The 23015-nt window shown below is 35.2% G+C and overlaps 1 protein-coding gene across 1 annotated transcript in view; it reads left to right on the forward strand.

Annotated features, from left to right (window-relative positions):
* The window catches only part of LOC113624273 (calcium-activated chloride channel regulator 1-like), a 74056-nt gene that overhangs the window by 24801 nt on the left and 26240 nt on the right, over positions 1–23015 (forward strand). The window contains 1 exon segment of the mRNA XM_027113938.1: positions 217–531. Coding sequence (XP_026969739.1) covers positions 217–531 — 315 coding nt within the window.

The following is a 23015-nucleotide window of genomic DNA, read 5'->3' on the forward strand; positions in this document are numbered from 1 at the left end:
CCATTTTTAGTACTATACAATTTTGAATTAATTCTTTGTGATTAGATAACTAGATAAAAAACTGTTCCCATATTTTTTCTTAAAATAAAGAATATGGAATAACCAGACAAAAAACCCAGTGTGCATTTCTGATAGGCCCCTAAATGCAAGGCAATGTGGTAGCAATAAGGCATCCTAGTGATTCTAACATACATGAAATATCTGTTTGTTTTCCAGCCAATAGGTACATTATAAGAATAAGTAAGAGTTTCCTGTATCTCCGAGAAGATTTTGACAATGCTGCTTTAGTGAATACTTCAAGTCTAATACCTAAGGAGGCCAGCTCAATAGAAAATTTTGAATTTAAGTCAGAACCTTTTAAAATAGAAAATGTTACCTATATTGCAGTCCAAGTCATCAATGAAGCCAATAACACCTCAGAGGTTTCTAATGTTGCACAAATAGCCAAGCTTATTCTTCTGTCAGAAGACAGTGTCCCTGCTCTGGGTACCAAAATTTCTGCAATCAGTTTGGCAATTTTTGTATTAGTTTGTACATTATTTTGTATTATGATTTTATCTGTATTTTAAACTAGGAATTGTATCAGAACTGAAATTCAATGTTATACATATTTGGTAAACATTCATTTAGAATTTAATTTGCTATACTCATTGTCTTTTATAAAGCTGTTTGAAATATACAAGTGAATGTACAAAAGTAGTAAATTTCCTAAGTACTTGAGTTTAATAGTTCTACTTAGTCTCAATGTAAGCAAAATGAATATACCATTTCCTATCTTTTAAAAATTCCATTTATTAACTCAATATAAAATAAAATACAGATTTTACTTGCTGGCTTTTTTTTTTTTTTTTTTGGCTGCACCTTGCGGCTTGTGGGATCTTATTTCCCCAAGCAGGGACTGAACCCCGGCCACGCCAGAGAGCTGAATCCTAACCACTAAGCCACTAGGGAACTCCCTACCTGCCGGCTTTTTAAGAAACATTTTCAAAGTGTGCTAAAAATTCATTTGGTATTGTATATTAACAAAATCAAAATTCATCCAAGCCATTTGAAAAATATTTATGAATCCACAACAGAAAAAAATTTTATGGTAGAATTATTTAGGTTTCATTTTTATTATGAATGAATAATTCATGTTAATATAAACTATAGTCAAAAAGAGTATAATTTTTCAATGAAATATGGTCCAAAGCAGTAAGGAGGTCAAATTTGTTTTTTATCATTGATTAAAAGTGGTCTATCACGGGCTTCCCTGGTGGCGCAGTGGTTAAGAGTCCGCCTACCAATGCAGGGGACACGGGTTCGTGCCCCAGTCCGGGAAGATCCCACATGCCGCGGAGCAGCTGGGCCCGTGAGCCACGGCCGCTGAGCCTGCGCGTCCGGAGCCTGTGCTCCGCAACGGGAGAGGCCACAACAGTGAGAGGCCCGTGTACCGCAAAAGAAAAAAAAAAAAAAAAAGTGGTCTATCACACGGGGAGGGGGAAGGGTAAGCTGGGACGAAGTGAGAGGGTAACACTGACATGACAAGTGTAAAATAGATAGCTAATGGGAGGCAGCTGCATAGCACAGGGAGATCAGCTCGTTGCTTTGCGACCTAGAGGGGTGGGATAAAGAGGGTGGGAGGGAGACGCAAGAGGGAGGGGATATGGGGATATATGTATGCATATAGGTGATTCACTTTGTTATACAGCAGAAACTAACACAACATTGTAAAGCTATTATACTCCAATAAAGATGTTAAAAAAAAACAAAGTGGTCTATCAAAGCTTTGACCCTAGGCATAAAATGACCATTAGACAACAAGAATAATTTTTTTTGTATGAATTGTGGAACATCACTAAAGTCCCATTTATATTCTGAGACCATTATTATTAGGTCCTAAGAATATCACCAAGATGCTCCATCAAGGCAGGGATCTTTTTTTGACTGCTGTATCCTCAGCATCTAGCATAGTACTTGACACATACTAGATATTCAATAAATATTCATGAAAACAAACTAATGAAAATTTTCATACCATCAAAGAAATTCAAATTTGACCAATTACATCAAAAAATATCCACAAGATATCATGTGCACATGGTATTGTAAGGATTTGATATAATGAAAACTAACCACTTAATAATAGTGATCTGAAACAACACATAGCATTTCAGGAAATTAACTGTATCATGTCAATAGAACTTATAAACTACCTAATAAAATGTAAATTAAGCTATGAATATAGCAATAGTGTGATTTTTTCTGAGGGAGAAAGAGACAGAGAGACAGAGTAACAGTTATATTAGAGGAAAATCCTTTGTTTACAGGCAGGAATATTTCAAAAACTCTTTGAATGTCTGAAAGGAGGAAGTTATATGATACATCTGGAAAAGTTGGAAAAAATTATAAGACATTAGCAAACCAAATCCAGAAGAATATATAAAAAATAATAACCAAGTTGAATTTATGACCAAGTTGAATTTATCCTAGGAATCCAAAGATGGTTTAATATTAGAAAATCAATGTAATTTACCACATTAATAGATTAAAAAGGGAAACTATATTGTCATTTCAATACACATATAAAATTATATTATAATTCAACCACCATTATTCATTAAAAATGAAACCTTTGAAAACTTTATTAACCTGATACTATGAACTTTAATGTCCAATCTTAATCTTTAAAAAAATTTTAAAAGAGGGCATTAAATCTTCAAGTAGGATGAGAAATTAGACACAAAAGAGGAAGAATTCTAAATTCTGAGGAAAACAAATCACTTAAGAGTCTATAAATCATAAAAATTTACTGTTGATTATGAAAGTCTCAAAGGGTCAAGGAATAATTTATTCTATCTACTTGGCCACTGTACTGAGAAATGATTTACAAAGCTTTAACAGTCACTGAGGAAAGTAAGATTCCTATGCAGTTAAAAGAAAAAATAGAAGATACAATAGTTGGGAAGAAAGATACAAAACTGTAATTACTTTCAGGTGACATATAAAATCCAACAGAATTAACAAATAATTAAAACTAGTAAGAGAGCTCTGTAAAGTTACCAGACACAAGATCAATTTATAAAAATCAATAGCACCAGTCTGACACATAAAGAGCTAGATGTCATCACTACCATCCTCCCAAGAAAAAAAGCTGAATAACTGAAAATCAACAATTCTTCTTAGATTCATCAAAGAATTAAGGCCACATCACTATCTGCTGCCCCATTAATATAGAGAATCACAGCTTACCAAGAACAGAAGCCCAGGAGCTAAACATTGCCACTGAAGCCAGTACCAACAGAACACAAACTACAAATGATGAACTGCAAGAGGCTCAGTGCAGCTAAACTTAAGAGTTAAAAACTCCAGGGGGCCTTAGAGGAACCTCCACACTTTCCTGAGCTTTTGCTCCAGGAGCCCCACCAGGTTCTCAGAAGTGAGAACTGGTGAAAAATTCTTTCAGATTTTTAGCAGGGGGAGAAGGAAAAGTAATCATTTTGAAATATGCCCAGAGCATTCTGTTCTCCTTAACAAAAGGCTGTCCTCAAGGGAAACAATATTATCTAACCATACAGCTTGGGTTTTACAAGAGCCCAGTCAACTTTGAGGAAGAGAAATACTCAACTCCAATCTCCCCTAGACTTCCATGTGGGGAGAGGAAAATACCCAAATCCAACCCTCACTAGCCTTCCACATGGAGGAAGAGAAATACCCAACTCCAGAGCCATTTAGTTTTTCCTGTCTTATCAAAGGAAAAAAAATCTATAAAATGTGTGAAGGTCACAGCTCGGGGGACAAGCACACTAAAAAAATGAGACCTAATTATAGGACTATAAGATGCTTCCCCTTCCTTCACACCTCATCATCACATGAATGAGGCTGCAGTATAATAACAGGGGATAACAGATAGAAGAACTGGAAGCCTCAGAACCAATTTAAGAAGGAGTCTCTAGGGAAGCCCAAAACATCCAAGGAGACAAAAATAGACACTAGAGGAAATTTTTGTCTCTAACACCTAAAGCTACAGCAGTAAGCATACCCTAACTAATAGCCAGATAGTGTAAAACCTCAGATGAAAGGCCTATTTACCTCAGTTCCTTTCACCCAATACACAATGTGTGGCTTTCAACCAAAAATTACAAGGCATGATAAAGGCAAAAAAATAGTCTGAAAAGACCAAAAGCATCAGTACCAGACTTAGATAGAGCAGAAGTTTTGGAATCATCAGATCAAGAATTTAAAATAACTGGAAAAGGGGAGAAGGATAAATTAGGAGATTGGGATTGACATATACAAACTACTATATATAAAATGGATAACTAATAAGGATCTACTGTGTAGCACAGGGAACTCTACTCAGTACTCTGTAATGACCTATATAGGAAAAGAATCGAAAAAATATATATATGTGTATATATATATATATATATATATATACATAACTGATGTACTTCACTGTATACCTGAAACTAACACAACATTGTAAATCAACTATAATCCAATAAAAATTTAAAAAAAGAATTAAAAATAACTATGATGAATATCCTAGGGCTCTAATATAAAAAATCGACAACATGTAAAAACAGGTAAGTAATATAAGCAGAGACATGTAAGCCTTAATAAAGAATCAAAATTAAATGCTAAAAATCAGAAACACTGTAAAAGAAATGAAGAATGCCTTTGATGGACTCATCAGTAGACTGGACATGGCCAATAAAAGAATTAGTAAGCTTGAAGATATGTCAATACCTGAAAAGCAAAGAGAAAAAAGAAGAGAAAAAATGGAATAGAATATCCAAGAACTATGTGACAACTACAAAAATTCAATGGGAGTAGCAGGAGAAGGAGAAAGAGAAAGGAAAAGAAATTATGAATAATGGCTTAGAATTTTCCAAAATTAATGACAAATATCAACCACATATTAAGGAAACTCAGAGAACAAGTATAATAAAATTCAAAAAAATCTATACCTAGGCATATCATATTCAAATTGCAGAAAATAAAGACAAAAAATCTTGAAAGAAGCTGGAAATAAAAAACGCCTTACCTACAAAGGAACAGGATAAGAATTCTCTTCAGAAACCCTGCAAGCAAGAAGAGGGTGGAGTGATACATTTAAAGTGCTGAAAGAGAAACCACCAACCTAGAATTCTCCATCCAGCCAAATTATTCTTCAAAAGCAAAGGAGATTATTTTTGTATATGGTATTAGAGAATGTTCTAATTTTATTCTTTTAGAAGTAGCTGTTCAAAAATAAACTCAAAATGGATTAAAGACCTAAATGTAAGACTGGATACTATAAAACTTCTAGAGGAAAACATATGCAGAACACTCTTAGACACAAACTGAAGCAGTGTTTTTTTGGATCCGTCTCCTAAAGCAAAGGAAACAAAAGCAAAAATAGTCAAATGGGACCTAATTAAATTCAAAAGCTTTTGTACAGCAAAGGAAACCATCAACAAACAAAAAAACAACCTACTGAATGGGAGAAGATATTTGCAAATGATATGACTGATAAGGGGTTAACATGCAACATATATAAACAGCCCATACAACTCAACATCAAAAAAACAAACTCAATTAAAAAATGGCCAGAAGAACTGAATAGACATTTTTCCAAAGAAAAAATGCAGATGGTCAACAGGCACACGGAAAGATGCTCAACATCGCTAATCATCAGGGAAATACAAATCAAAATGACAATGAAATATCACCCCACACACATCAGAATGGCTATGATCAAAAAGAACACAAATAACAAATGTTGACAAGGATGTGGAGAAAAGGGAACCCTCATACACTGTTGTGGGAATGTAAATTGGTGCAGGCACTGTGGAAAACAGTAAGGAGGTTTCTCAAAAAACTAAAAATAGAACTACCATATGACACAGCAATTCCACTCCTGGGTATATATCCAAAAAAATCAACAACACTAATTCAAAAAGATACATGCACCTCAATGTTCATAGCATTGTTATTTACAATTGCCAACGTATAGAAGCAACCTAAGTGTCCATCAACAGATGATGGATAAAGAAGATGTGGTAGACACACCTACAAAGGAATACTACTCAGCCATAAAAAAAGAATGAAATTTTGCCATTTGCAGCAACATGGATGGACTTGTAGGACATTATGCTATGTGCAATAAGTCAGACAGAGAAAGACAAATACTGTATGATATCGCTTATATATGGAATCTTAAAAATACAACAAGCTAGTGAATAAAACACAAAAGAAGCAAACTCACAGATATAGAGAACAAACTAGTGGTTACTAGAGGGGAGAGGGAAAGGGTATGAGGCAATATAGTGGTAGAGGGTTAAAGAAAGTTTATTATGGGATTATATGAAATTGTGTACGTGACACTTTTGAAAATTGTAACGCACCACAGAATTTAAAGAATCTTTCATTCAAAAAAAAAAAGTGAAGGAGAAATACTTTCTTAAACAAAGATTGAAGGAATTTGTCTCCAATAGACCTGTCTTATAAGAAATGTTAAATGAAATTTTGTGGTAGCCATCCTTTAAGACTGGCCCCCAGTGATTCTTGCTTCCTGATATACATGGCATTGTTTGGTTCCCTCTCTTAAGTCCACAAGTTTTCAGATCAAAAGAAACTGTACTCAAAGAACTGTACTTAAGGAACTATACCCAAGAAGCCTCATCACCTCTGGACCTTATTTAGATGAGATTCTGGACTTCAAGCTGATTCTGTAGTGGGGTGAGATTTAGGGGAGTCTTGTGAGAAGGATGAGTCTATTTTGCATGTGAGAGCGACATTAATTATTGGCAGCCAGAGGGTGAACTGAGGTACTCAGCCTCCAAGATGGCCCCCAGTGATTCTTGCTTCCTGGTGTAGTCACCTCTCATACTGAGGAGAGCTGTCTTGTGCAATCAATAGGATATTGCAGGAATGTTGGAGTGTGACTTTTGAGACTAGGTCATAAATAACGTTGCAGCTTCTACCTTGCTATCTCCTGGATCACTTGCTCTAGCATACATCAGCCTCCATGTTGTAAGGATATTCAAGAAGTTCTGTCACAAGATTCATGTGACAAGGAACTGATCTGCCAACTGTCAACATCAACTTGTCAGCCATGTGAGTGAACCTACCTGGAGAGGAATCCCCCAGACCAAGTCAAGCCTTTAGATGACTGTGGCCCCAGTTGACATCTTGGTTACAATCTCATGAGAGACCTCAAGACAGAAACCATTCAATTAAGATATTTTTGAATTCCTGATCCACAGAGCTGAGTGATAATATTTATTTTTTAGCTACTAAGTTATGGAGTAATTAGTTATACAGCAATAGATAATTAATTCAGATTTCAATAAAAATTCTAGAAGATTTAACAATCACATCATTGAAATTACATGAAATAAAGGTTCATGAAAAACTAATCTAATTTTGAAAAAGATAAGTAAAATGGAAGAACTTCTTTCCCAGATATTAATACAATCTACAAAGCTATAGTAATAAATGTACTATGCAATTACACAGAAACAAATACACAATGTAACAGAACAGAAAGTTCAGAAACAGAAATTGATGTCTGATAAAGGCAGCACCATAAATCAATAGAAAAAAATAGATTACTTTCCAGATAGTGTTAGGAAAACTAGCTCAATATATCCAGAAGAATAAAGTAGTATTCCTTGATTTATGCCATACACACAGGGGAATGCCATCTGGAATAAAGTCTCAAGTGTAAAAGGCAAATTTTAAAAGCTAACAGAAGAAAATAAAAGGAAATATCTGAGTGATTTTAGGGTTGAAAGGACTTCTCAAGCAAGACCTAAAAACACAAAACATTTTAAAAAAATGGATTTATATACATCAAAATTGAGAACTTCTGCTCACAAGGACGTCATAGGCAAAACTGACAGTTGACAGACCAAAGAAAATATTTTTAGTGTTTAAAACCTGCTAAGGAATTAATATACAGCATGTATAAGAAACAGTTGCAAACGAATAAGAAAAAGACAGGAAACCTCAACAGAAAAACAGGCAAAGGACGTAAGTAGGTGAATCATTTAAAAGGAAGCCCAGGGACTTCCATGGCAATCCAGTGGTTAAGACTTCGCTTTCCAATGCAGGGAGTGCAGGTTCAACCTCTGGTTGGGGAGCTAAGATCCCACATGCCTCATGGCCAAAAAACCAAAACATAAAATAGAAGCAATATAGTAACAAATTCAATAAAGACTTTAAAAAATGGTCTACATCAAAAATAAATAAATAAAACTTAAAAAAAATAAAAATAAAAGGAAGCTCAGTGGCAAGTAAGTATAGAAATCAGAGAAACACACTAGAATCAGAGAAATGACAATTTCAACATTGATATATACTTTAACATTAATCAAATTAATAAAAATTAAAAATCAGGGACTTCCTGGTGGTGCAGTGGTTAAGAACCCGCCTGCCAATGCAGGGGACATGCGTTTGATCCCTGGTCCGGGAAGATACCACATGCCGCGGAGCAACTAAGCCCGTGCGCCACAACTACTGAGCCTACGCTCTAGAGCCTGCAAGCCACAACTACTGAGCCCACGTGCCACAATTACTGAAGCCCGTGCGCCTAGAACCTGTGCTCTGCAACAAGAGAAGCCACCACAATGAGAAGCACACACACCACAACGAAGAGTAGACCCCGCTCACTGCAACTAGAGAAAGCCTGAGCACAGCAACGAAGACCCAACGCAGACAAAAAAAAAAAAAAAAAAATCAGATAACAGCAATTGTAGGTAAGAAAGTAGAGAAATAAGATTTCTCCTACTCTACTGGCAGGAGTGTAACTGAGGCAGTATTATGGAAAATAATCTGGTGGAATTTAATAAAATCAATGTACAAATTATCTCATGTTCCAACAATCACATACCTGGGTATAAGCATCAAAGAAACCAGGGCACAAATCAAAAAGCAACTTACGTGAAGATATTTATCACAGTGTTATTTTATAGTTGCAGAAAGTTGAAAGTTACTTTAGGTGCCCATCTCTGGGAGAATAGATAAGTAAATGCAAAGTGTACATAATCTGAAATATTACACTATATATTACTAATATACTATACTATACTTAAAAACAATACAGCAGATGCATATATAGCAACAAAATAGAGTTAAACATACAGTGTTGAGTGAAAAGAAGTTGAAACAAAGCAATAGCTATAAACCAATAACATTTGTATAAATTAATGCATAGACACACACAAAAAAATAACACTTTATTGTATCAGGATATATAACAAACACATTAAAGTAAAAGTGTGGGTAGAAGAAATGGAACAGAGTTGTGGATAATGAAAATAAAAATAAGTAAAATGATACAGCAGAGGAGATATGGTCAAATGATGACAGAGTATCATCAACTTAATTAAATTATATATCTGAGTTCCAAATGAAATGAACTAATAATAATAAAAAACTGGAATAATAAAAAAGCAAAACTGATAATAATGACAAAAAATAAAAACAGTGCAATTTACCATATTAACAGATTAAAGGAGAAAAACATAAGTATCTCAATAAATGCAGAAAAGGCATTTGATACGTTCAACTACTTATTCATGATTTTTAAGAAACAAAAATCTGGAAAACTGGGATTTAAAAGAAACTTTAGCAAGTATCTAGACAATTCTATATCAAGCATCATAATTTATAGGAAACATTAGAAGCATGCAGATTAAAGTCAGGAATGCACCAAGATACCTGCTAGCATTGCTCCCAGTCAGTATTATACTGGAGGCCCTAACCAACGCAAAAAGGCACGATAATGAATAAGTATGAGTATTTTAAAGTGACAAAATTGTCATTATTTGAAAATCATAATCATTTTCATAGAAAATCCTGAGAGATGCAACCAAAACTCTAGGAATATAAGAATTCAATGTATGAAATTTAATTATATTACTATTTATAGGCAAATAAATTCATAATAATAATTAAAGAGCTGAAAAAAATGAAGAAATACATCATATTCATGTATTAAAATACTCAATTCTTTGAATTTTAATTACATATAAATTTAAGATAGTAAAAAAAAACAATTTAAAGACACTAAAGTTTTATGACAAATAAGAAGCAGATATTTTTAGATTCAGTAAAAAAAAGAGGGGGGGGAAAAAGAAAAAAATGTCAACAATTCAACAACAACAACAAAATGGGCAAAGGACACGAATTGTCAATGCACAGGGAAGGAAAATTAAAAGGCCAATCACTTTAGGAAAAGAGTCTCAATCTTGAAGTCAGCCAAAGAAATGCACATTTGAAAAAAAAAAAAAGCCCAGAAGATACTATTTCCACCCAATAATATCTATCAAGCTTTCGTTAAAATGGGAGGAAACAGGGACTTTCTGCTGAAGGCAACTCGTGGTAGTTAGCAAAATAAAAAATATGCAGACACTTATATGTAGACCTCTTAAAGAAACTCTGAATATTTGTGTTCTAGGATACATGAAGATGTTCACTACAGCATGATTTTTAACAGTGAAAACTGGAAACACTCTAACTATCCCCCAGTAGCGGACTGGACAAACAAAATGTGGTGTATTCGTAAGATGGGTCTATACAACAGCCAAAAGAAATAGATCATGTCTACCTACCTCTAATCAATATTAAACAGATTTCATATATATAATATTGAGTAAGGAAAACTACAGAATTATAGGCACAGTATGATACCATGTACATAAATTAAAACCACACAAAACATACTATATTTGTTTATAAACATAGATAAGTAAAGTACTTTTATAATTGTTAGTTTTTGTGCTCACATATCCTGATCTGGCTCTGGATGTACACAGGGGCATATCGTAAAGTAAAAATGGGGAAACAGTCTACAATATGACTCCAACCAAGATTAGTGTATACTTACATTGGTAGGCAATGGAGACTGAAGATGCTTGAGCAAGCTGTCACATGGTTTGAGCTGTAATTTGGGGAGTATCCATCTTTCCAACTTGTGTAAAGGAAACTGAAATGGAGAGATGATTTGGGAGGCTATTAAAGGAATCTAAGCAAGAAGTAATGTACTATATTAGTAAATGGTAAGTAGTGATAAACATGGAAAGAAGATAGTGAATCTCATTTCTTCCTCCTTCATCATCATACCCAAACACCAAAGGTACTTGAAAAATGTGAACTGAGTACAAAATATATGATCTTAATCCTTAGCTCCTCAATAAAAATATTATCAATAATTTTGCAAGTTAAATAATTTTTGTATGTAACTGTGCATAGATGAATTTTAAGTCATTTGGGTATGAACTTGGCATTGGTATTTTGCATATTCATCTACCATCACAAAAATATGAGGGTTTGTTTACCCATAGTATCCACAAAATTAATATCTATTTTTCTCAGATTGAGACATTTATTAAAAAAATAATAAAAACTATGACTTATTACATGCCAGTCACTGTGGTAGGCACTTTCCATATACTTTCCTATCTAACCTTTACTTCAGCACTGTAAAGCAGGCATTACATTATAACCCCTCTTAACTGACAAGGCAACTGAGGCTCAAAGATAGGAAATAACCTGCCCAACATCAGAGTAAAGCTAGTAAATGGTGATACTGAGATGCAAACCAAAGTCTGTGTAATTCCAAATCTGTGCTCTTTCCACTACCATCCTAATGTCTTCCACTAAACAACATCATTTATTTAGCTGTAATATAAACAAAATCCTCAGTTCCAAGTGGCAATGAATGTTGACAAGTCACCCATTATTAAAACATATTTGGGACTTCCCTGGTGGTCCAGTGGGTAAGACTCCAAGGGGCCCCAATGCAGGGGGTCCAGGTTCGATCCCTGGTCGGGGAACTAGAGCCCACATGCATGTCGCAACTAAGAAGTCCACTGCTGCAACTAAAAGATCCCACGTGCTGCAACTAAGACCAAGTGCAGCCAAAATAAATAATAAAATAAATAAAATTAAATAACAACCTCTTGACCAAAGAGGTATTTTTAAATTTTTTATTTTTTATAAATAAGTGTTTATTTCTAATAAATAAGTAATTATGATACATTATGCTATCTCTTTTGGAGTTTTTAAGAACAGCTACTTAACCTCTTTAAACTCCAGTTTTTGAATGGTGTTAGTAATACTATTTATCTCACAGGATTTTTTAATCATTTGAGATAGTTTTAGTTACTGTCTTAATTTAGAAATCAATTGAGATTAAATGAGATAAAACATTTAAGCATTTAGCAAAGTTTCTGGCATGTAGTTGAAGCCAAATAAATATTAGCAGCTTTTATTACCTTATTATTATATTTCATAAATATTTTACTATTAATAGAGTTTTACAACACAAGAGAATTATATTCTCAGTACTCAATATACAATCATGGAGCATCCACCATCTCAAATTCAAAGGTATTTACGAAAACATTATATCTTCATTTAATTAAAAATATAGGAATCATCTAACAGCTCAACGGAACACTGGAATCATGCACAATACTTGAAGTTCATAGCAATTAATTTTTTCAGTTAGGCTGACATCTAGTGGACATCTGTAGCCATCCGAAAGATTTAAAATACCTACTTTAAAAAAAAAAACCCTAGCAACATTCCATTAAATAAAAGACCAATATCTAATGTAAATGTTTAAAATGAAAAAGGAAAATCAAGTTGAGTATTGTTTGCCAGGCACTGAACTAAATGCTTCCCCAAACATCTCACTCACTCATTTGTTCAAAGTGTTTGGTATCTGCTGTATGCTAGACAATTATACAGAATTTTTAAAAGGTAGATATGATCCCTTTCCTTTTAGAGTTCACAGACTAATAGGGATGAGTTATCAAACAATTATATAAATTAATAAAATTATAAATTGTGTTTAGAGCTATGAAGGACATTAGAAGAGAATCCTTAACCCTCTGAGGAAGTGATTTGTGAACCAACTTCTTATTCTTTAAAAATATGGGAATCGGGCTTCCCTGGTGGCACAGTGGTTGAGAATCCACCTGCCCGTGCAGGGGACACGGGTTCGTGCCCCGGTCCGGGAAGATCCCACGTGCCGCGGAGCGGCTGGGCCCGTGAGCCATGGCCGCTGAGCCTGCATGTCCGGAGCCTGGGCTCCGCAACGAGAGAAGCCACAACAGTGAGAGGTCCGCGTACCGCAAAAAAAAAAAAAAAAAAAAAAAAAATATATATATATATATATATATATATATATATGAATCATCTAACAGCTCAACTGAACACTGGAGTTATGCACAATACTTGAGGTTCATAACAATTAATTTTTTAGGTTAGGCTGACATCTTCTTATTCTTTAGAAGTTGGTTCACATATCCCCATCACAAATTTAAGACAGAGGGACAGCATGAGTGCAGGTCCTGAGGTGGGAAAAGGTTTGGTGCCAAAAGAATTGAAAGAAGGTCAGTGTAGCTATAGTTGTAAGGGAGACAACAGTACCAGATTAGATTAGACAGGTGTATATGGGGGCCAGATCAAGCAGGGCCTTGTGAAAGAATAGGCCATGTAACAAATTCAGGATTTATCATTTTATCATAGGTATCATAGAAGCAATTTGAAGTATTTAAACAGGGAAAGATATGTGATAAGATATATGGTTTTAAAAGAACATTCTGACTCCCTGGGGAAGTGAAATGGAAGGAGATGAATGTGAATGTAGGGAAAGCAATTAGGGCCAATTAGGAGAGTATTTAAATAGCCCAAACAATACATGGTTTGGGCTCAGACTATAGTGGTTGCTGTCAAGATGTATTGTGAAAGCAGATTCAGATCTTGGTGATGAATTGGATATTGGGAAGGAACCAGGCATGAGGGACAAGAAAGCATTGAAAATATTCCCAGATTTCCATCTTGAAAAACTGAGCTGGTTGAGGTATTAAGGTGAGAAAGAGTAGAGAAAGAACAAATTTGCAAGTACAACTAAGTTTTTATTATCAAAGAACAACTCAGAGACATTTAGTTATTTACCTACAAACAAAATTTTTAACATACAGGGAGACAGTCATTAGACTGCTATCCAGGAACAAGGGCAAAAACTGTACTTATGAGGAAAAAACTGCAGTCTCAGAAGACTGAGTTGTGTTTGCACATCTTTAGTGGTAAACTAATTAGCTGACAGCAAAGAGGTCCATCTAGGCAGTCTGTCCTTGTGAAGGTTGTCCAGGGATAACAAAAAAAACCAATTTAAATTGTATTGGATTTTCCCCAAACCCTGAGAGTTTGCTGTGTAGCATATGTGGCAGGCTGTCCAAGGGTAATGTCTATCAAGACCCTTCCATTAGCATCTGTACCTTAGCTGAGCCAGGCCTGCATCATTTCTCTAATGAGTATTTCTCAACTCCCTGGTTTTGCTCAAAACAAACTCCAAAAGACAAAAATTTCACCATGAGTGTTTCAGTTCCTTTTTCTGACTTATTATTATCAATTAGATGTCAACTCAAGATAATAGATGTGAAATAACATTTTAGGTCTCTAGATTCAATTCTATTGATCTGGCTGACTAGATAAACAAGGAAAAATCATGCAAGATCTGTAGGACAGGTTATAGATTTTGTTCTTTATTCTAAGAATATTGAGAAACCACTAAAGGTTTGCAATCAAGTGAGTAACTTGATTAGAATCTGAATTTTATGATATTTATGAGACAATTGGAAAGTTGCCACTGACCCAGTATTTGCCAATATTAAGGAATTATTATTACTTTTGTTTTGGGTATGATAATGGTATTGTGGTTACGTTTAACCAAAAAAAAAAAAAAAGAGTTCTTATCTTTTAAAGAATTACATGCTGAAATACTAGTGGATGAAATGAAAATAAAATTGAAAGTCATCTGTGTATATATATAGACATATATGAGTGGAAGCAATATCTGTGGTATAAAGTGAGAAGAATAGAGGAATAAGGATGATGCCTTGAGGAACTTCATCTATTAAAGATGAAGAGATGAGGATGAGCAAAGAAACCAAAGAGTATCTACTTGAGAAGTAGAAGGAAAATCAGAGGGGTGTTATGTCATAGAAGCCAAAGAAAGAGAGGTTTCAAGAAGGAAATAATACACGTAAAGTGCTTAAAACAGTGTCTGGCATATGGTAAATGCTCAGTAAATACTGCATGATGATGATGGATAAGAAGGAAATAGTGCGGAATAAGTAATGGTAAGAGGTCAAGACAGAGAAATCACTGGTGACCTTAAGGAGAATAATTTTTGTGGAATGGGGGTCGGGGGAGGAGTTACATTAGAGTGGTTTCAGAGGTAAATGGGAGGTACAGACATTGAGACACTAATTGGAGATAATTCTTTTAAGATGTTTGACATGGGAAGGAGATAAAAAAAGGCAGTGGTTGGAATAGGACTGTGAGAGTGGAAAGAGGCAGTATTTGGTTTCGCAGCAATCGGGGAAGAGGAGTTTAAAAAAAGGAGAGACCTAAGCATGTTTAAATATTGGAAAGGAACTTGTAGAAAGGGAGAAAATGAAAATATAGGAAAGAAAGGGGTAAATATATGGACCCTAAAAAGGTGGGAGAGGTAGGATCCAGAACACACAGGGAAAGGACTGATATTTGATGGGCAGAGGGACATCTCTTTTACTATAACAGGAGGGGAGAAATGATAGGAACACATGTAGGCAGACTGGAATGGATGTTTTCATTCTCCCTTCTCTAGGAAAACAATTCTCTGGAGCGTATTCAGTGGGCTTTAAGTATCCAAATCTGTGGAATTTCCTGTTCTCATTTTCTCATGCAATATTTGATATTGTAGATCATTCCTTTTCTTAAAACTCCCTACTCCCTTTTTAAATATATTTCAAGTAGACCAAAAAATGCCTTAAAAAATAGAATGAATGCCTGTATAACTAGCTTAAAAAATCCAAATGAAGCTCTAATTCCATTCTCTTCTCTCCTCTCACAGATAAACACTATTTTGAATTAGGTGTTTTTTCATTCCCATGCTTGTTTTTATTATTATTTTTTTCCCTTATTTTATTTTTCTTTTTTTTTTTTTTTTTTTTTTTTTTTTTTTTTTTTTTTTGCGGTACGCGGGCCTCTCACTGTTGTGGCCTCTCCCGTTGTGGAGCGCAGGCTCAGTGGCCATGGCTCACGGGCCCAGCCGCTCCGCGGCATGTGGGATCTTCCCGGACCGGGGCACGAACCCGTGTCCCCTGCATCGGCAGGTGGACTCTCAACCACTGCACCACCAGGGAAGCCCTATATCATCTTTATTGGAGTATAATTGCTTTACAATGTTGTGTTAGTTTCTGCTGTATAACAAAGTGAATCAGCTATACGTATATATATATCCCCATATATGCTTGTTTTTATAATTTTACCATTTACATGTACTGTATATGATACATATGTAAGACATATGAATATATCTTTAAACAATGTACAGAATTAATGTGGATATTTTAGTCTTTCAATGACAGTCTGTGAGAGGTAAATTTTCTCAATCTTTGTCTGAAAAGTGTCATTATTTGGAACTATTAAGTGATACTTTAGTTGTGTATTAAATTCTAAGTTTATTGGTTTTTCCTCAGCTCCTTGAAGATACTGTTTAATTAACTTCTGGCTTCCACTGTTCTTGAGAAATCTGTTGCTACTCTATTGCTAATCCAATAGTTATTTCTTTGCAAGTAACCTATCTTTTATATCTGATTCCTTTCTAGATTTTATCTGTTTTTTTGCAGTATTCCAATTTGCTACAATGTGCCTAGAGTATACTTCTTTTTATTTTGCTTGAGACTTCTGATTATTGACCTTGAGACATTATTTCATCAATTCTTTCAAAGTTTTGAAATTATCAACCATGATCTCATCAAACTTGTCTGTCTCCTTCTTTCTTATCTTGCTTTCTGGAAATCTTATTGGATAATATATTGAACTTTCTCACTCTATCATTTTTCTTAATTCATACTTTTCATTCCTTATTTCTTCATGCTGCCTTTCTGTATAATTTCCTCAGAACTATCTTCATTTACTAATATCTCTTCATCTGCATCTAATAAGCTATTAATCAGTCCATAAGATTTTTATTTTAATGACTGTATTTTAAATTTCCAAATGTTCTACTATTTTTTAAAATCTGTCTTTTCTTATTTTCACAGTGTCTTACTCTTTTCTTCAAGCTTTAACCTTCCTTTCCTTCTCACTGTATATCTCCTGATGGAAATCTTATCTATCACATCTACGCAAATACTCAAACAATTGTACCTTTAACCTGGTGTTCTTTCCCAAGCTTTAGTTACATATTTCCAACTGCCTTCTAAACATTATTAGATGTGTCCTGTCTCATGCTCTAGGGTTTACCTGACTACTCTATGTGTAGTAGAGTAATAATGTGTCCTTTCTGTGACTTTCTATAACACTTATCTGTTCTGTTCAATTAATACTTGGCATCACACAACCTCACAGTGTAGGTTTTCTTTGCACGTGAACAAAACTAGATTATATGCCCTCGGAGCACAAGGATCACATTTTGTGCTTCTGAGTAAGACTTGTGGATATCCTTAACTCCAGCACAATCACTAGAATGCATTCAAAACTAGACTTTCTTAGATTTGACTTTCCATAAAATCTTATGTGGGTCTGTCCTTTGATAGAAGGGGCAATCTTATATTGGTTGGTGTACTGTATTGAATTTACCAAAGGGATTGCTCATAATAGGTGTCTGTTAGTTGATCTGACTGGTAAGCAACAGGTAAGTGGGTCTTTTTGAAATTTTCCTTGGGAACTTAAGAGTTTAAACTTACACCACTGCATTTGATGATATTGTTTCCTTATTCCCATACTTCAAAGCATCAGTGAATAACTGATATGTACCTTTCAGTATAGGAAGTTTATTGCTAGTAAGAGTCATATTAACCTAAATTACAACAATGTGGGTCAACCTGTTATTTTACTCTTTCTTTTAGATTTCATCTCAAGTCACAAAGTAGTATCATTAACTAAAGTATAAAACAAAAGTATAATCAAGCAGAATGAGTGGAATGAGTATTCAGTTCTTCCAGTGAAAACTTGGGCATAAAGACCAAGATATTTCTAGAAATACTTTGAAAGAGAATAACATTGCTGTTAACCTAGCACTTTTACTCAGGAACAAAGAAGGTGGCAAATTAAATTATTCCAAGATCCTAAGCATAACAGGAGAGAAATTATGTCATTTTGAGGTGAGGGAAAGTTTTGACTTTTTGGCCAATATCTATGGCAAGTCATGTGGATTGTGTCAGAAGCTGCTTTGTTTTTTTTACTTGAAATATAATGCAGATTTAATGATTATATTAATCCTTAAATATGAATTACTAGACAAAATTAATTAGGTATCTTACTCTCACATATTAATATTAAATTTTTGAGAAGAAACTAGTTATTTTTTCTTTTTTCTCCTCCCTATCTTTTTTTTTTTTTTGCGGTACGCGGGCCTCTCACTGTTGTGGCCTCTCCCATTGTGGAGCACAGGCTCCGGACGCACAGGCTCAGCGGCCATGGCTCATGGGCCTAGCCGCTCCGCAGCATGTGGGATATTCCTGGACTGGGGCACGAACCCATGTCCCCTGCATCGGCAGGCGGACTCTCAACCTCTGCGCCACCAGGGAAGCCCCCTCTCTATCTTTTATACTACATATACATTCCTATTGTAAAACACTAAAGCAGTTTTTAAGTATATACAGTTAAATGTTAAAGTTCCTCTTTATCCACCCAGTCTCTTCCTCTTTGTCTCTTTCTCTATGTGTACCATTCTGTACCAATGTGGGTATGTAAATTTTATGCTTATGTATAAATATATATATTCTTTTATAATAAATAAATGGAATCACACTGTAGGTATAATATATGACTTGCTTTTTTTCTCTTAACAACATAATTGAGACTTTTTTTCCATTTTAGTACATATTTATCTCCATCATTCTTTTAACAAGTGTATATTATTCCAAATTATGAATGCACTATAAGTCATAAAACTATTTCCTTACTGATTAATATTTAAGTTGTTTCCAATTTTTTAGTATTAAAACAGTGTTACAAAAATATCTTTGTATACTTATCTCTGTACAAACATGTCTTTGGATAGATTCCTACAGGTAGAATTGCTGGGTCAAAGACCTTATACATTTCATATGCTGATAAATAATTATCATCCCAAATGTCTTTATCAATGTATAACTTCCTTCAACAGTATATGAGAGTACTTGTTTTCCTACATCCTCTAGTGACACTGAACATTAATCCTGACTCTCTGTTTAATTCTCTACTGAAAATTAGAAATAATAAAAGCAATATAAGTTTGTAGGGAGACAAAGGAAAGGTAAAAAAATATGAGTTCTCATTATCTCATCTTTCATATAATAAGTTAATAGACAATGTCTAAGATTGAAACCAGTAGTCAAAGGAGGGGGGGAAAAAAACTCATACAAAAAGATTCCAATGACTCCAAGAGGGGTCCTTTAGGATCTAATACCTCCTGCAGAAAAGAAATAATGAAGTTTAGCTATTCATTTTTCATTCTAGTTTTTTGTTTCTGTTAAATTCAAGTAAACTTAATTTAATGCCTTTTATAACTGTCCCTTTCTCTTTTTTATCTTTCCTTCTGTGTCTCTCTCACTCATTCTTCATCTGTATTTACATAGAAAGAGATTTTCACCAAATGTTTACACTGGCTATTTCTGGGTGGTGGTTCTGGGTTGCTGGTTGCTTTCTTCCTTGTCCATTGCTTTGCCATTTCAATATTTTTAATGAGCATGCATCATATTTATTAAATCAATAAAATTGTTAGAGTACTCTAAAACTAAAAAATTAAAATATGAAAGAAATGTTATATATAAGTGTGTATACACACACAAATACACACACACACACACACACACACACACAAGCAAACAGACACACACAGGCTGAAAATCCAAGCGGTAAAGAAAGATACAAAATGAAAAGTGAAAGACTTCAACCCTTCCCACTCCTTGCCCCACTGTACTTTTTCCCCAAAGATAACCACTGAAAAAAAGTTTCTTAAAATTATTGCATATACAAAGTACTTATATATACTTAACAAACACATTCATTTTTTATTTACACAGACTCACACATTGTTCCGCATGTTGTTTTTTTTATTATTATATCTTAGAAATCTTTCCATATCAGCACTTTCAGATACACATATTCACTGCCAGTCCTTGCTGCCACATTCACATAGTGTTAACAACACTTCATGAATAAAGAATTCTAGCAGACCAATGAGAGAATAAGGTAAGTTTATATGGAAGCTTCCAACCAATGACACTGAAAATGATGAGAGAAGGAAAGGGCAATCTATAGTTCATCTTCCTTTCAGTCCTTCCTTATTCATCATTAAGCCAAAGGTACAGAATATTGGTAGAATGTGCATATATCAAGAAATGAAATTTTAAAAACTGAATTAGATTTGTACAGCATTTCTACTACTTTGGTAAGAATGAAATAGAAATGTATGGACACACTAAGAATTACAAATTGTGTAATTTCAATGGTCTTATATTTGAGTTTTAAAACTGGCATTTACAATATGAAGATGCAAGGTAAAATTCATGCTAATAATCTAAATTTTTATTTATTTATTTTTTGCTTAGAATGACATTAAGTAGCAAATTAAAAACACTATGAAAGTTGAGAGACCACAGAAGAAAGGAAAAAGTTTTCTACTTTTGTACCTTTGACACTTTTCTCCTATTTCTTGAACAAGGAGTTCCATACTTCCATTTTGTACTCTGCCCTGCGAGTTATGTTGCCTACCCTGTTCAGTCTAAAAACTGAAAGGAAGTTGCAGTGCAGCAGAAAGAACACAGGAGACTTTCAGTTCTTGCCGCACAGAAGCATGGCAGATATTGATAGTTGCTTGTCCTATAACTCTTCTCCACTTCTTGTTTGCTAACAGTACCCCCATCTTGTTCAGCATGACAGTGTGCCTTGTTAAAAAAAAAATGGGTATTTTTCAACAGCGCACACTGCATTTATCAAACTCTATTGCTTTTAGAAGGAATCAAATGACCCACGTCTGGTCAAAGAGATGCAAATAAAAGTTTACTAGGTGGGGCTTATGAAAATGCTATTTTCTTGATTTAAAAAAAAAAAAAGAGAAAGCAGACTCAGTTGCAAGTACCTTTTGATTTCACCTTTCATCTTTTTTCTGCCTTTAAGACATATGTAATGCCTAGAAGTATAGGAACCATCCTGAGATATGGGGATGAAAGCTACATGCTACAAATAGCAAAATAGAAACATAGAAAGCTGCCAACCTCTGAACTTCTTAGCAGGTGAAAAAATGAATCCCTATTTTAGTAAGTCACTGTACCCAGGTTTCTGTAACTTAAGCTGAACACAATCAATTCCTAACTAATACAGTCAGACCAGATAACATGAAAGCTTTTCCATTACAAACACCTAGTAATGCTATGTAGAGTGAAAAAAAAATTTTTTAACACATATTTGAGTTTGCAAAAAAAGAGAGAAATACTTAGGTGTCAGAAATAGAGAAAGAACTGAACACTGGAACTCTGAGCACACAGTATGATCCTATCCTGAGTGGGAAGGGGGTTGGATGAGGAAGGTAGCTTTAAACTCATATGGTAGCTGGAGATAAGAATTTGGGCCCTTGGTGCATGCAGAAATTAGAAACTATGAGCCCCTCCTCATGCCCTCCCCCCATAAAAAGATCTGGGAAGTTCTGTACCCTCAGTGAAAAAGTCAATCCCTGGCACAGCAAGATGACAAGGAAGATTTTCTGTCATGGAATAAGCTCTGAAAAGGGTGGAGAGAAAGGTCTCCCAAGAGAATTTATAATCATGATTTGTGTTCCTACTGATAGGGTTTCAAATTTACCATATCTGAATGATCTTAGAACTTCTAAGTCCAGAAAGAAATTCATATAAAAATTGGTCACTGCAACATTTTTTGTAAGTTTGAAACTGTTTCAATATTTTTAAAAAACGTTTTCAAAAAGAAGATGGGTTACGGTTCAACACAGCAATATAAGAAGATCATGAACTCACCTCCTCCCATGGACATACAGTCTACAGCTACATATGGAACAATTTCCTCTTTAAAAAAAAAAAAAGCCCTAAAGGCTGGCTGAACAATGACTACACATCAGGAAAATGAGAAGAAAAACACATTGAAATGGGTAGGAGAGGGGCTGGGACAAAATCTCACCATAAACTCCACTCCCAGCATGCAATCCAGAATCAGGAGGGAATTCAAACCCAGAGCTGAGGAGCGCAGGGTTGGAACCCCACATCCAGCACCCCAGCTTTTAAGACCTGCACTTGAGAGATGAGCCCCCAAAATATCTAGTTTTGAAAACCAATTAGGCTTGCATTCACCGAACCCACAAGACTCAGAATTGGCTTTTAAAAGGCTTGAGTGCTAGGACTCATCCTCCCCAGGGCCCAGCACAGAGACAGACAATAACAAAGTGAACGAGGCTCACTCTACTTATGTTAAAGCATTAGCCTGACAGGCAGGCATCTAATTTAACTCACACATGTAGGAGACTGCTGAAACCTTTCCTGGGGACAGAGACTGGTGATGCCATCTTTATACTCTCCCTCTGCCTTGCTCTAGCCCCCTAGGGGACACCACAATCTCTTTTTTTTTCTTTTTCCAGTGGGTACCATCTTTATTCTCCCCCCTCTACCTCACTACAGTCAGTGGGCACCATCTTCACGCTGTCCCTCTACAGTGCTCCAGAGTACCAGTATCTCCCAGAAGGGAGTTTTTACACATGTCTGAAAGCCTGATTTGTACAGCTACTGCCCAGGGGATGCCCCTTGATTGCTGACTCTGGAGGCCAGGCGAGTTTGTGTTCCTGGGCCTGAAGGGACTGTAACAATCAGAGAGACAGTTCTAGGAAGGCTACCACCCTGGTGCATTGTCCAGACAGCAGACTGAAACACAACCCCAAGTGTGTGAAAGGAGTCTATTTGCTAGTCCAGGAGCTTTAGCCTGAGGTGCACGCCTCTGCCTTGACACATATCTAGTGGCCTAAGGAAGTGCTCGCAGGGAATACAGGCCAGTGG

Source organism: Aethalodelphis obliquidens, unplaced genomic scaffold (assembly GCF_003676395.1).
Source record: "Aethalodelphis obliquidens isolate GAN/ISIS:26980383/991018 unplaced genomic scaffold, ASM367639v1 scaffold13, whole genome shotgun sequence".
Classification (NCBI taxonomy): Eukaryota; Metazoa; Chordata; class Mammalia; order Artiodactyla; family Delphinidae; genus Aethalodelphis; species Aethalodelphis obliquidens.